Here is an 11,083-nt window from a genome sequence, read left to right as displayed (position 1 = left end):
CAGCAGGCCGCCAGCTGTGTTTGCACATGAGCTGCCACAGGCAGACACACAGCAACTGCAGCAGAGGCTGGGCCAATTCTTTTTCTTCCAAAATGCAAGAAAGACAGAAAGGCACAAGGATACAAGACAGCATCTCTGTGGAGTCTCTTTGTCCAGCGAAATTCAGTAGCTGTTGGTGTTTTTGTGCTACTGCTAATCCCTTCCATGAAAAACAACATTCCAGGAAGGAGCAACATCATCTGACACGTCCCAAGTGTTGCCACCAGTTGTTCCAGGTGCTCTGGCCAACAGTCCCTGTAGGATGGAGCACAGCCCCCAATGCACATTGGCTTTGGCTGCCCTCTGGCACAGAAGCCCCCCCAGGGCACAGGTCTCTGGGGCAGGAGATGGGCACCAGCGCTGCCAGGGCTCGGGGGGTGGCAGGCCTGCTTTGGCAAGGATTCTGACACCCCTGCTGATTTCAGTGGGGTCAGAACAGCACTCGGGCCCTGGCCCACACGTTCCTGGTCTGTGTCACACCGCCACGTTTAGGATGGCCACCAGGCGGGACATGTCCCAAGGAGGCCGTGACAGCTTCTGTGGAGGGCCCCGCGCCCTTCCCGCCACGGCTGCCTCGGCAGCCCAGGGGGCTCCTTCTGCTGCCCTGAGCCCACAGAGCAGGGCAGCCTTTGCTGATGGTTTGAGCTGTTCCTAAAGATCCTGTTGGGCTGTCTGAGACACTTGGGCCAAGGCATTGCTTCCAAGCTGGGCCACTTTGGCCGGGCTGGGTGGAGCCCCAGGGCAGGGGGCAGCGTGTGCAACGGTCCTTGGTGACACGGTGCAGCATGGTAACCGTGGAATGGAACGGGACAGGGTGTCCAAGGGCCCTTTGTGACATGGGGTGACATTAGTGTTGGCGGTGACACAGCCACACCACAGTGCCTGGTGCACGTGACAGGGCAGGACGGGACAGAGTGGTGCTGTGAGGAGCCCCCGCACAGCGCACTCATTCCTTGCTGACCCAGAGCCTTTCTGAGGCGTTACTCCTGCAGGTCACCTCGAGGCCAGACCACAGCACTCGGTGACCTGCAGCCTTCCCGAGGCTTCACTTCTGGTGAGGTGAAGCACCACACTTCTCGGGTGTGCTCGAGCCCAGACCGTGGCATTTCCTCACCACGGTCCTTGACGACGAGTCTCCTGTCCTTGTGGCACGAGCCCCTGAGACCCAAGTGCAGGACTGGCTGTCCTGCAGCCTTGCCAAGACTTCACTCCTGCAGGTGCCTTCCAGGCACAGCTGCAGGACTTGCCAACTCAGACCTTTTCTGAGCCACCTCTGCTGCAAGTAGCCATGAATCCAGGCAGTGATGTTGAGCAGAGACCTCCGAGTGTCCCCAAGATGACCTGGGTGAAGGAGGAGAAAGAAGGCCCTGGGACTGCCCCAGCACAGCAGCATGGAGAGCTGGAGCAATTCCAGCCACCGCAGCAGGGTGAGCGGCAGACCTGGGCCTGCAGCCAGCTTGGCCTCGTCCCATCCCATCCCATCCCATCCCATCCCATCCCATCCCATCCCCCGGGGACACGCCCATGGACAGGACAGAAGTGGGGCTGGGGCAGATGCCCTGGAGCTGTACTCTGTGCCCTGGGGCCTCCTGGGGCTGTCCCTGCCTGGGGAGTGCAGGGCTGGGCTGTGTTCTCCAGCCTCTCCCGCAGCCCCTCAGCTCAAGCTGCGCTCGCTCTTTGCCAGGAGCAGCCATGGAGCGCACTCGAGAGCAGGAACGCAGCCGTGGCCTCTTCCGCACAACAGCGCAGGTACCTGCAGCCATCCCCTCTCCTGCTCAGCCCAGCACCACGCTTGGAGCACTCCATGCAATGTCCCTCATTTCTTGCCCTTCTGCTGCAGATGATTTGCAAATTCATGAAGAGAATTCGGGAGGAAGAGACCAGTGCCATGGGCACTGTGGTCAGAGCATACTCTCCCATCTTCAAAACCAAGGCCAGTGCTGCCCTGCTGGACATGCTTGTGGAGGAGGGTCCTTCCAATCCCAAGCAAGTAAGCAGCCTGTGGCCTGGCTTCGATCCTCCCAGGAATTGCTTGGCCACGCCAGCTGCTCACTGCAAGCCTTTGAGGCCGTGGCAGTGCGGTGGGAAGGGAAGCACTTCTCTGGGAAGCTGGGCACATTACTCCTGCTGGCAGCTTTCCAAGTTTCCCTGTGCCTTCTCCAGGTGCTCCCCATGGTGAGGTTCATCCACCAGTGGCTCAAGGCTAATGAGTTTCCTGAGTACAATCTGTGCAGGCCCCTTCTGGATCTGACAGAGGCACAGCCTGCTGACGTGGTGATGGCTCTCCTGCGTGTGGCCCCATGGTGTGACAGGTACAGGGCCCACGTGCCCAGAGGGCTCAGGCCATCCCCCTGCACAGCCTGGCCCAGGTGTCTGACAAACAGAGGATTCCAGGGCCCTGTGGCTCCTCCCTTTGTCAGCCCTGGCACAGCAGCCCCCGAGCCTGCTGCCCGCAGGGGCCAGTCCCCACAGGGCTGGGCTGCCACAGAGGGGCAGTGGGCAGAGGCAGGGCTGGCAGCCAGCTCAGCTCCCTGCTGCTGCCCAGGCCACGGGGATGTGTCCCAGACCCCCCTGACACAGAACTCTGTCCCCACAGAGCTGCTACCACCATGTGGAAGAGCATCATGTGCTCGTGCAGGGCTGCAGAGCCGGCCATGCTGATACTTCTGGATGTGCTGGGCACCTGGCCAGAGCTCAGCATGTGCACCTCCGACGGGGACCACACGGCTGTCCTTGCCCTGGCTGTGAGTTTCTGCAACTGACCTTTGACCCAAGGTCACCTGTCCCTCAGGTCTCCATCCTCCCTCCTCCCATGGCATCTCCCTGCATCAGGCACTGGGCTCAAACCTGGCCTAGGAGCAGCTCCAGGGCCACCAGGCCGGCTGCTGTCCCTACATCTCCACTGGCCTCTCCCTGCCACGCTCGGGCCCTGCCACATGGACACCTGAGCACTGAGCACTGACTCAGGCTGCTCTGTCCTTCGCAGGCAACTGTGGTGATATGGAAGATACTCCAGCTGCCCTGTGTCCCACATGCAGTGACAGTGTATTTCCCCCGTCTCTTGGTGCATCTGCTCTTGCAAGTGCTCTTCAGCACATTGGATCTGCCAGAGAAGGTCGATACCTTCTGGAAGAGATGCCAGCAGCAACACGGCCTTGCCATCAGCCCCAACAGGTGCTCCATGCCAGTCCTCCTGTCCCTGCCATGTCCCCAGGGCAGCAGCCCGTGCTCCCAGCATCACCTGGGCTTTGCTGTGCACACAGGTTTGCAGTGCAGACCCTGAAGGCCCTGCTCTGCCGACTGCACTATGAGGATGTGGTGGCGGCAGTGGAAGACGAGTGTGGCTGGGACACGCTGCTGTGTGCTGGCACGCACCACTGTGCTGTGGGTGTGCTGGCCAGGTGAGCAGCCACCAAACAGCGTTTGTGCCCTGTGCCTGGGGTGCCCCACACAGTCCCCATGGTCAGGGGCCAGAGGGCCTTGTCACCAAGGGATGGCCAAGGACACTGCACAAGCCTGGGAGAGGAGGGTGCCCAAGAGCAGCTGCTTCCCAAAGGGCCTGGGTCCCCTTGCAGGGTGGTGGAGAAGGGCCAAGCTCCTCCTGGGAGTCAGTCCATGGAGAGGTTTGTCCTGCTGGCTCAGGGTCTTGGTTCCTTTTTCCTCCCGTCAGAGCAATGCGTCACGTGTCCCTGCCCTTGTGTTCTGCGATTGCATTCTACCTGCTCGGGCTGCTCAGCAAAGACACGGCACACGGGGATTTGGCCGCCATGGCGTTCCTTGTGGAGGTGAGCCTGAAGGGCAGCGCTGTCTCGCTGAGCTGTCTCCCAGCTCTCTGCCCTCTCGGTGCCGCAGCCGCCCGGGACGGTGCCCACGCCCTGTGCTGCTGCCTGGGCCCAGCCCTGTGCGCTGCTGCCCCATCACCGGCCTGTGCCCTTCAGATGTTGGAGTGCCTGGACTCGAGTGAATACCGTGACAGCGTCCTGGAGATCGCATCAAGCAAACTGCAGAGCGAGTGCAGGGAGAGGCGTCGCTTGGCACTCAGAGGCCTTGTGGTGCTCGGCAAGAATTCCTCCATGGTGAGAAGGGGGCAGCGGCTGCCGGCGTGGGGCTGGGGAAGGCAGTGGCTTGCGCTTGGTTGGCCTTTGGGCACTGAGGCAGCTGCTGCCAGCTCTCCTGCCTCCTGCCTCTTGCCTCCTGCCCCAGGCCTTTGGCACAGGCCTTTGGCCTCTGGGCCCTGTGGCAGCAGGGTGGCATTTCACATACTTGTGTTCCACACAGGCCAAAAGAATGTGGAGCCTGCATGAAAGGCTCGTGGAGCTCCTGTGGGAAAATGACAGCCATGTGCTTGGGATGAGCATCGCTCTCCTCAGCCGTTTGTTCCTGTACAATGGTGGCCCGATAACCATCCCCCTCGGCCTGCAGCTGGCTGAGGCGCTCCTGCCGCTCTTTGACAATGTAAGGCTCTGTGTCTCCAGCCATGGCTGCTGCCTGGGCATTGTGCCCTGGGCATTTGCAGGCCTGTGCCCAGGTGGGCCTGAAGCAGCTGATGCTGAGGTCTTTCTTTCTTCCTTTCGTACAGGACGATAGCCAGGTGCAGCTGTGCTCCATGTTCATCTTCCAAGAGATGATGGATTTAGTACCAAAGGAGGGGAAAAAGGCCCTGAAGTCCCACGTGCAGCAGAGCCTGCTCCCACTCTCCTTGCACTGCCATGACGAGAACCAGCGCGTGGTTGATGTGAGGACTCGGCAGCTGCCGTGGCTCCCTGGCAGGGCGCTCGGCTGCCTCCTGCTCTGCTGCCTCGCAGGCTGCAGCTCCCTCCTGGTCTTGGTCCAGGGACGTGGGTCCTGTGCCCTGGGCTGTGGTGCCATCTCTGGGTCTCTGCTGCTCTCCAGGCCTCCCGGGAAACGCTGCTCTGTTCCGCCCGATTCCTGAAGAGGAAGGATCTCCAGCAGATGCTGCGGGTGGATCAGACCTGGAGGTTCGGCGAGGGCCTGGTAAGGGCGGGCTGGAAGCCCCAGCCCCAGGCTGGAGAAGCTCAGTGTGTGCGGCTGGCAGCTGTGCCCTGCGCAGTGCCGCACCCAGGGCCGCCAGCCTGTGCCCCACACGCTGCTCCCTTCCCTGGGCCCCGCGGGCTCTACTCCAGCCCCCTGTGGCCCCGAGCCGTGTGCCCATGGAGCCCCGGCACAGCCGGTCTGTCGGGCAGGCCAGCAGCGCGGCTCCCCGGGCAGCAGCCGGCCCTCTGCCCCCTCCAGAGCCCGGCGCCAGCGGCTGCTGCCCGGTGCCTCAGGGCTGGGCGGGCACGGGAGGCCGGGGCTGGCCGCAGGCAGCAGTGCCCGGCCGAGGGGCAGAGCCCGCACCAACCCTTCCCTCCCGCCGCTCTCTGCAGCTGGCACAGGACAGGAGCCGAGCGGCTGAGCACCTGCACCGGGCCCTGCTGTACCTGGACAGCCCACAGGAGTCCCTGCGAGCGGCGGCCATCAGGTTCATTGGTGAGCCACGAACCGGGCTGGACTCCCTCCCTGCCCCGCCGCAGCTCGGCCCCAGCCCCGGCTGCTGCCCCGGCCCTGGAGCCCCGGCTGCCCTCGGGGCTGCTGCTGCCGGCCTCTGGCAGCCGGGCCCTTGGGCTGAGTCAGGATGCGGCAAGGGCCGGGGCTGAGCCCTGCCGGGGCAGGAGGCCGTGTGGCCCCAGGGCTGGCAGCGCCGCTGGCAGGGAGCTGTGCTGCTGGGACCCTGACAGGCTCTGTGTTCCCAGGGATGGCCGGGTGGCACCTCCGGGGGAACAAACGAGAGCTCCAGAGCATCTGTCAGGGTGAGTGAGGGCAGCGGGCTGCCAGCCCCGGCTGCCAAGGAGAGCTGCAATCCCTGCCCCGGCTGCCGAGGGCTCTGCTCCCTGTGCGGACCAGGCCTGGTGTGGCCAGGGCACACACAGAGATTTCAGGGGCACGAGTGCCAATAGTGTCCAGTGGCTTTGGGCTGATCCCTTTGGTCCCTGCTCCCTCCTGGCCATGGCCAGAGCCACCTGGGTTGGCCCTTGCACGGGGCTCTCCTCGGGTCCCTGCAGATCCAGATCTGACCATGGAGATCTGTTCCTCTCTCTTGCAGCCCTTGATGACAAGGCACAGGACATCAGCCCTGCCATCAGAAGGCTGGCTCTGGAAACAGCCTTTGTCCTCCGGGCAGCTCCAGGCTCCATCTTGCAGAAGTGGCAAGATGGATTCCGCAGGGCACGCAAGAACCGCCCTTGTCTGTGGGCCCGTGGCTGGCTGTGCTGCTGGAGCTCTGAGGAGAGCTAAATTGAGAGGCTCTCTGTCTGCCGGGGCCATCTGAGCCGGGCAGGAATTTTCTTTAAGATGGTTTTTTTTTTCCTTCTTTGTTCTTCTTTAATATAGAAATATAGAATTAGAAATATATAGAATATAGATATAGATTTTTATATAGAAATATAGAATGTGTTCTCATACCCTGTGTCTCAGGTGCTTTCTCTGGTGCCCAGTGTGCGCAGGGCATAGGGGGAGAGGGGAAAAGGGTGCTTGTGCTCAGCAAGCTGCCCAGGCGTGCAGTGGGGAAGGGAAAATGGCCAGAAGGCCCTCGGCCTTTGGTGCTTCTGCTGAAGCCTTAACGCTGCCCACAGAGGAGCTGGGCAGGGGCTGGAGCTGTGGGGATCGCTGTGATTGTGGTGCCTGGAGATGGGCACGAGGCTTCTCCCAGGCAGGAAGCGCCGTCTGTGTCCTGCAGCCCGTGGGTTCCTGGCGGGATTGCTGAGGGCTCCGAGGCTCTCTCTATTCGGTTCCTCTGGAGCTCCCCAGAAGGGAGCCCTGGGGCCTCTGAGCCTGGGCTCAGGCTCCAGGAAGCCTTGGGGACAGTCTGGGCTGTGTGGGTACCCCAAGGTGCTGCAGGCTCGTCCTCAGCTGCAGGGTGCCAGTGTTGCACGGCTGCAGTGTCCCCATGGGCAGGGTTTGCTTTGGAGCCTGTGCTTGTGGTGGCACAGGGAGCTCCGAACTGAGCTGGGCACGGACCCACAGCCCAGCCCTGCCATCCTTGCAGCTGCTTTGGGCTGGGGGCCGGAGCAAGGGGAGCCCTGGGATCTGCCCCTGACAGATCCCTTCAGACTGCACAAGGAAATGCTGGTGCTGGTGGCAACCCTGCCCAGGGCAGGCTTGATTCCTTTCATTTTATCCCTCAACACCAGAGTGCATTTAGTTCCTCTCCAGGGATAACACAAAATTCCCTGCTGGTGCCCATGAAGCTGCAGCCCCTCCCGGGCTCACCCCTGCCCCAGCTCTGGGGTCCTGAGCACAGAAGGAGCTGGAGCTGTTGGAGGCAAGGCAGTGGAGGCCCCAGAGATGCCGCAGGCTGGAGCCCCTCTGCTCTGAGGAAAGGCTGAGAGAGCTGGGGCTGCTCAGCCAGGAGGAGAGAAGACCTTGAGGAGGCTTCACTGCGGCCTCCCTGGCTGGGGGCTGGACATGGGGGTGTTCCTGAACACTCATGAATCTCAGCCCAGCCCTCTCCTCAAGCAGAAAATAGAAAGAAAAAAATATTAAATGGACAAAGAAAAGGGGGAAGTGTGTTTATTTGTGTATCAAGAACTTGGGGTGAAAAAATTAGCCAGGTGTCCTCAGATCCTTTGTGTGATGCAATGGATAGGTACAATAAATCCAGTGGAATCCCAGTGTTTCCTTGGCTGAGGACAGCCAGCTGCCCCTGATGGGGACACCAGCCCAGGAGGCTCCAGGGCTTTCTGGGATTTGGGAGCCTTTTTCCTCCAGCTTGTTTTCCTGCTGACAGGTGCACAGCTTCCAGGCCACTTCCACTCTCCCAGGCAAGGCATCAGAGGGGTTTAATGCAAGCTGTGATAAAATGTCTCTGTCTTTCCTCACAGCTGTAAACTAACCAAGGAAAGCCGTACTCCTGGTAAAAATCACTGGATCACTTTGGACTTCAGGCTTTAATTTTTACCAAGCTTTGATTTTCATCAGGATTTAATTTTACTCAGATCATCTGACTTTCAGGACATACATTAATCTTTCATTTTCATCAGACAGTGAAAAGCTGTCTGATTGGTAAAAACCCATTGGTGAAAGCTCAATAGGTTCTGGTTAGGCTGGTGGGCCTGAGCTTTGTGGGTGTCTCACTGCATTCCCTGGCTTGGACAAGCTGCTCTTGGTCCAAGTGTCCCGAGCCAGAAGCCTGATGAAGAGAAAGGCATATGGGAAAACAAGTTTCAATAAAACCTTTGAGCTCTTGTTATAAATGTTGGGAAGAGATGCTGACTATTCCTTGCTCACCAGGTAAAGCTAAGGAGTTTTTAAGCATGGAGCTGAGAATAGCAGATTGGCTGGAGAAGAGGGTGATGCCCAGACGTGCACACTGCCCACCAAGGCAGGAGAGGACCGTGCCCTCACACCCCATGAGACAGCCCTGGTGGTTGTGCTGACCCTGTGCCAGGATTCCCTGGGGCTGCTCTGCCTGAGCCCCCCTCAGCCGGCTGTGCTTGTCCTGCCTCCCTCCTCCTGTGGTTGTGCTTCCAGAGGGGTGTTTGTGAGGGGCTGTTGGAAAAGCAGATTAATGAGCGAGACATTGAGAATTAAACCAATCCAAATCCACACAGTAAATAGGGCTGCTGTCAAGTGCCGTTCCCGAGAGAGATAATATCCCTTCCCCCTTAATTTCTTAGTAAATCCATTATGATTAATGCTAGTACAGTGGGAACACTGTTATTATAAATACATGGGTGATGGCAGAGCTGCAGCATTAATAACACTGGGTATTACTTAACTAATTAGCTGCTGGTTTTGATAGGACTCTTACCCTGCTGCATTAAGCTGAGCCTTGCATTGCAGCCTTCTCTGGGCTGTCTCTGCTGCAAGGACACAAAGTGAGAAGCATCTCCTTCCTTCTGGCCAAAAGCCACCCCCCCCACCCCCCGTGGCACTGGCACTCAGCTGAGCTCCCAGTGGGTTGGTGGCACCTGTGGAAAGCCTGGGACACTGCTGATGGAGTCTTGTGGTGTTGGAGACTAGCAACAAGTGAAGGAGGGAATGGAAGCAGGACCTGGCACCTCCAGGTGAACCTCAGCCCTTGGGGACCAGGGGACATGAGAGGACACTGCAGCCCATGGGGACCTGTCACCCTGAAAACTCAGCTTCTGAGCTTGCTAACATAGTTTTCTAAGGACTTTCCCAGGACAGTAACTGTAAACATAGATATGTGTACATTCTTTCTGTTACACGTCTTCTGATGGGCATTTCTCATGGCCAGTGCAGTGAGAAAGTGTTATCCTGAGCATCCAATGCCTGGCCATGGTAAGAAGCCTATAAATCCTGGGAGGAAAAATAAACTCTGCTCTTTCTTCACCACACCTCAACCTGTGTCCGCGTGATCTATTGATCTTCAGCGGTAACAGGGACCAGGGCCAGCTTGGCAATATTCTTGTCCCTCCTTGTGGCCTCACGGCTTCAGAGCTTCTCTGAAGGATTTTCCAACACCTTTTTTGCTGTATTTCATAGATCTGTGGAATCATTAAGGTTGGAAAAGTGCTCTATGATCATTGACTGCCAGCTGTTCTCCCAGCACTGCTAAACTAAACCATGTTCCCAAGTGCCACATCAACAGGGGTTTGAAATTCCTCCAGGGATGGAGGATCCACCACTGCCCTGGGCAGCTGTTCCAGTGTTTGACAGCCCTTTCCATGAAGAAATTTTCCCTAACATCCAACCTAAACTTCCCCTGGTGTAACTGGAGGCCCTACTCCTTTTGTCACTTGTTGGGAGAAAAGCCTGACTCCCACCTGGCTCCACTCTCCTGCAGGAATGGAATCAGCAGGAGCCCTCCTTAGCTGGGAGGTGGCTCTGCCTTTTGCTGCTCCTGCCTTAGTGCCCTGCCCCTGCTCCCCAGGGACCCCAGGTGCTGCAGAGGGCCCTTCCCCTCCTCCATCCCCATCCCCTGCTGCTCCTCACACAAGCAGGCTGCACGGCTCTTTTTCATCCCTTCAAATTAACACCTACTTAAAATTCCAAAGCAAACACATTTTTAATTTCCTTAATTAAAATGATTTCCTCCTTAGAGCTGAATAATGGGATTTGAAGCACTGAAGTAATGGGGTGTGCCAGGCTGCATGGGAGCTGAGGCACTGGTGAGCACAGTGAGGTCTTGGGAGTGATGGGATCATGTCCCACCTTAGGGAGCCAGAATGAGCCAGAGCTCAGCATCCTTTGCACCTCTAGGGAGTAAAATTCAGCCAAGTGGCAGCTTAAAATGATATCCCAGCAGTCACTGGTTTTCCAAAGGTTGAGGGTGATGGATTGCTCCCACTGCCTCCCCTACAGCCCAAAATGACACCCAAAGGGCATGCTGAGGGGGCTGGCCCCTTCTCACTGTGGGGGGCTTTGGGGGGGATCAGGGTCTGGGGTGAATGTGGAGGAAAATCATACCAGGACCCCAAGATGAGATGGGGTGACCTCCTCTCCGTGTGCTGCTTTAGCCCAAGATGCCTGTGCCCAGAATAACTCTGGGGTTTGGCTTTGCAGGGGTTTCTCAGCCTGGAAGTTGTGTCGGTGGGATACCAGAGAGCCGTGTGCTGGGGCTCTGGTGAACATGTGACAGGGGAGGAAAAGGGAGAATACATGATGATAATGAGTTAAAATGCATTTAACGAGCTCCTGCTGCCCTTACACACCCCAGTGCTGGGGCTCATGGATGGGAGGTTCTGCAGCAAAGGGATGGATTAGTCCCACTTGGATCTGACTGAAAGACTGCTCAAAGCACAGATTTCCAGCTCCAAACCTCCAAACCCTCTCTGCTGTTTCTGTCTGGATGCCTCCTTCCCCTTCCCAAACTCTCTCCTCTGATGTATTTGGGAGTTTTTCATGTATTTATTTAAATTAATAATAATTTACCCATTAAAATGCTGCAGATCAGTGGGTTCTTCCTGAAGGAGGAGTGTGTTTGGCTCCGGAGGGTTCATTAGCCGCATGTTGGGATTGGGGGGTGCTGTGCATGGAATGATTTGTGCACATCCCTGCCACTCGAGCCAATCCAGCCTAG

At 58.3% G+C, this 11,083-nt stretch overlaps 1 protein-coding gene across 1 annotated transcript; it reads left to right on the top strand.

Moving 5' to 3' along the window:
- The first annotated feature begins 914 nt into the window (after positions 1 to 914).
- On the top strand, positions 915 to 5,032 carry LOC147650277 (maestro heat-like repeat-containing protein family member 7). The gene is made up of 11 exons (XM_086853493.1): positions 915 to 1,466; positions 1,724 to 1,788; positions 1,880 to 2,029; positions 2,203 to 2,351; positions 2,636 to 2,783; positions 3,026 to 3,213; positions 3,303 to 3,440; positions 3,710 to 3,824; positions 3,978 to 4,115; positions 4,318 to 4,494; positions 4,619 to 5,032. The coding sequence occupies exons 1-11, from the start codon at positions 1,328 to 1,330 to the stop codon at positions 4,970 to 4,972; spliced, it is 1,761 nt and encodes a 586-aa protein (XP_086709619.1). The 5' UTR covers positions 915 to 1,327; the 3' UTR covers positions 4,973 to 5,032.
- Positions 5,033 to 11,083: the final 6,051 nt, after the last annotated feature.

The sequence above is a fragment of the Cyanistes caeruleus genome, chromosome 16 (assembly GCF_971803275.1).
Source record: "Cyanistes caeruleus chromosome 16, bCyaCae1.hap1.1, whole genome shotgun sequence".
Classification (NCBI taxonomy): domain Eukaryota; kingdom Metazoa; phylum Chordata; class Aves; order Passeriformes; family Paridae; genus Cyanistes; species Cyanistes caeruleus.
The sequence above is the reverse complement of the archived record's forward strand: the minus strand, read 5'-3'. Positions and strand labels throughout refer to the sequence as shown.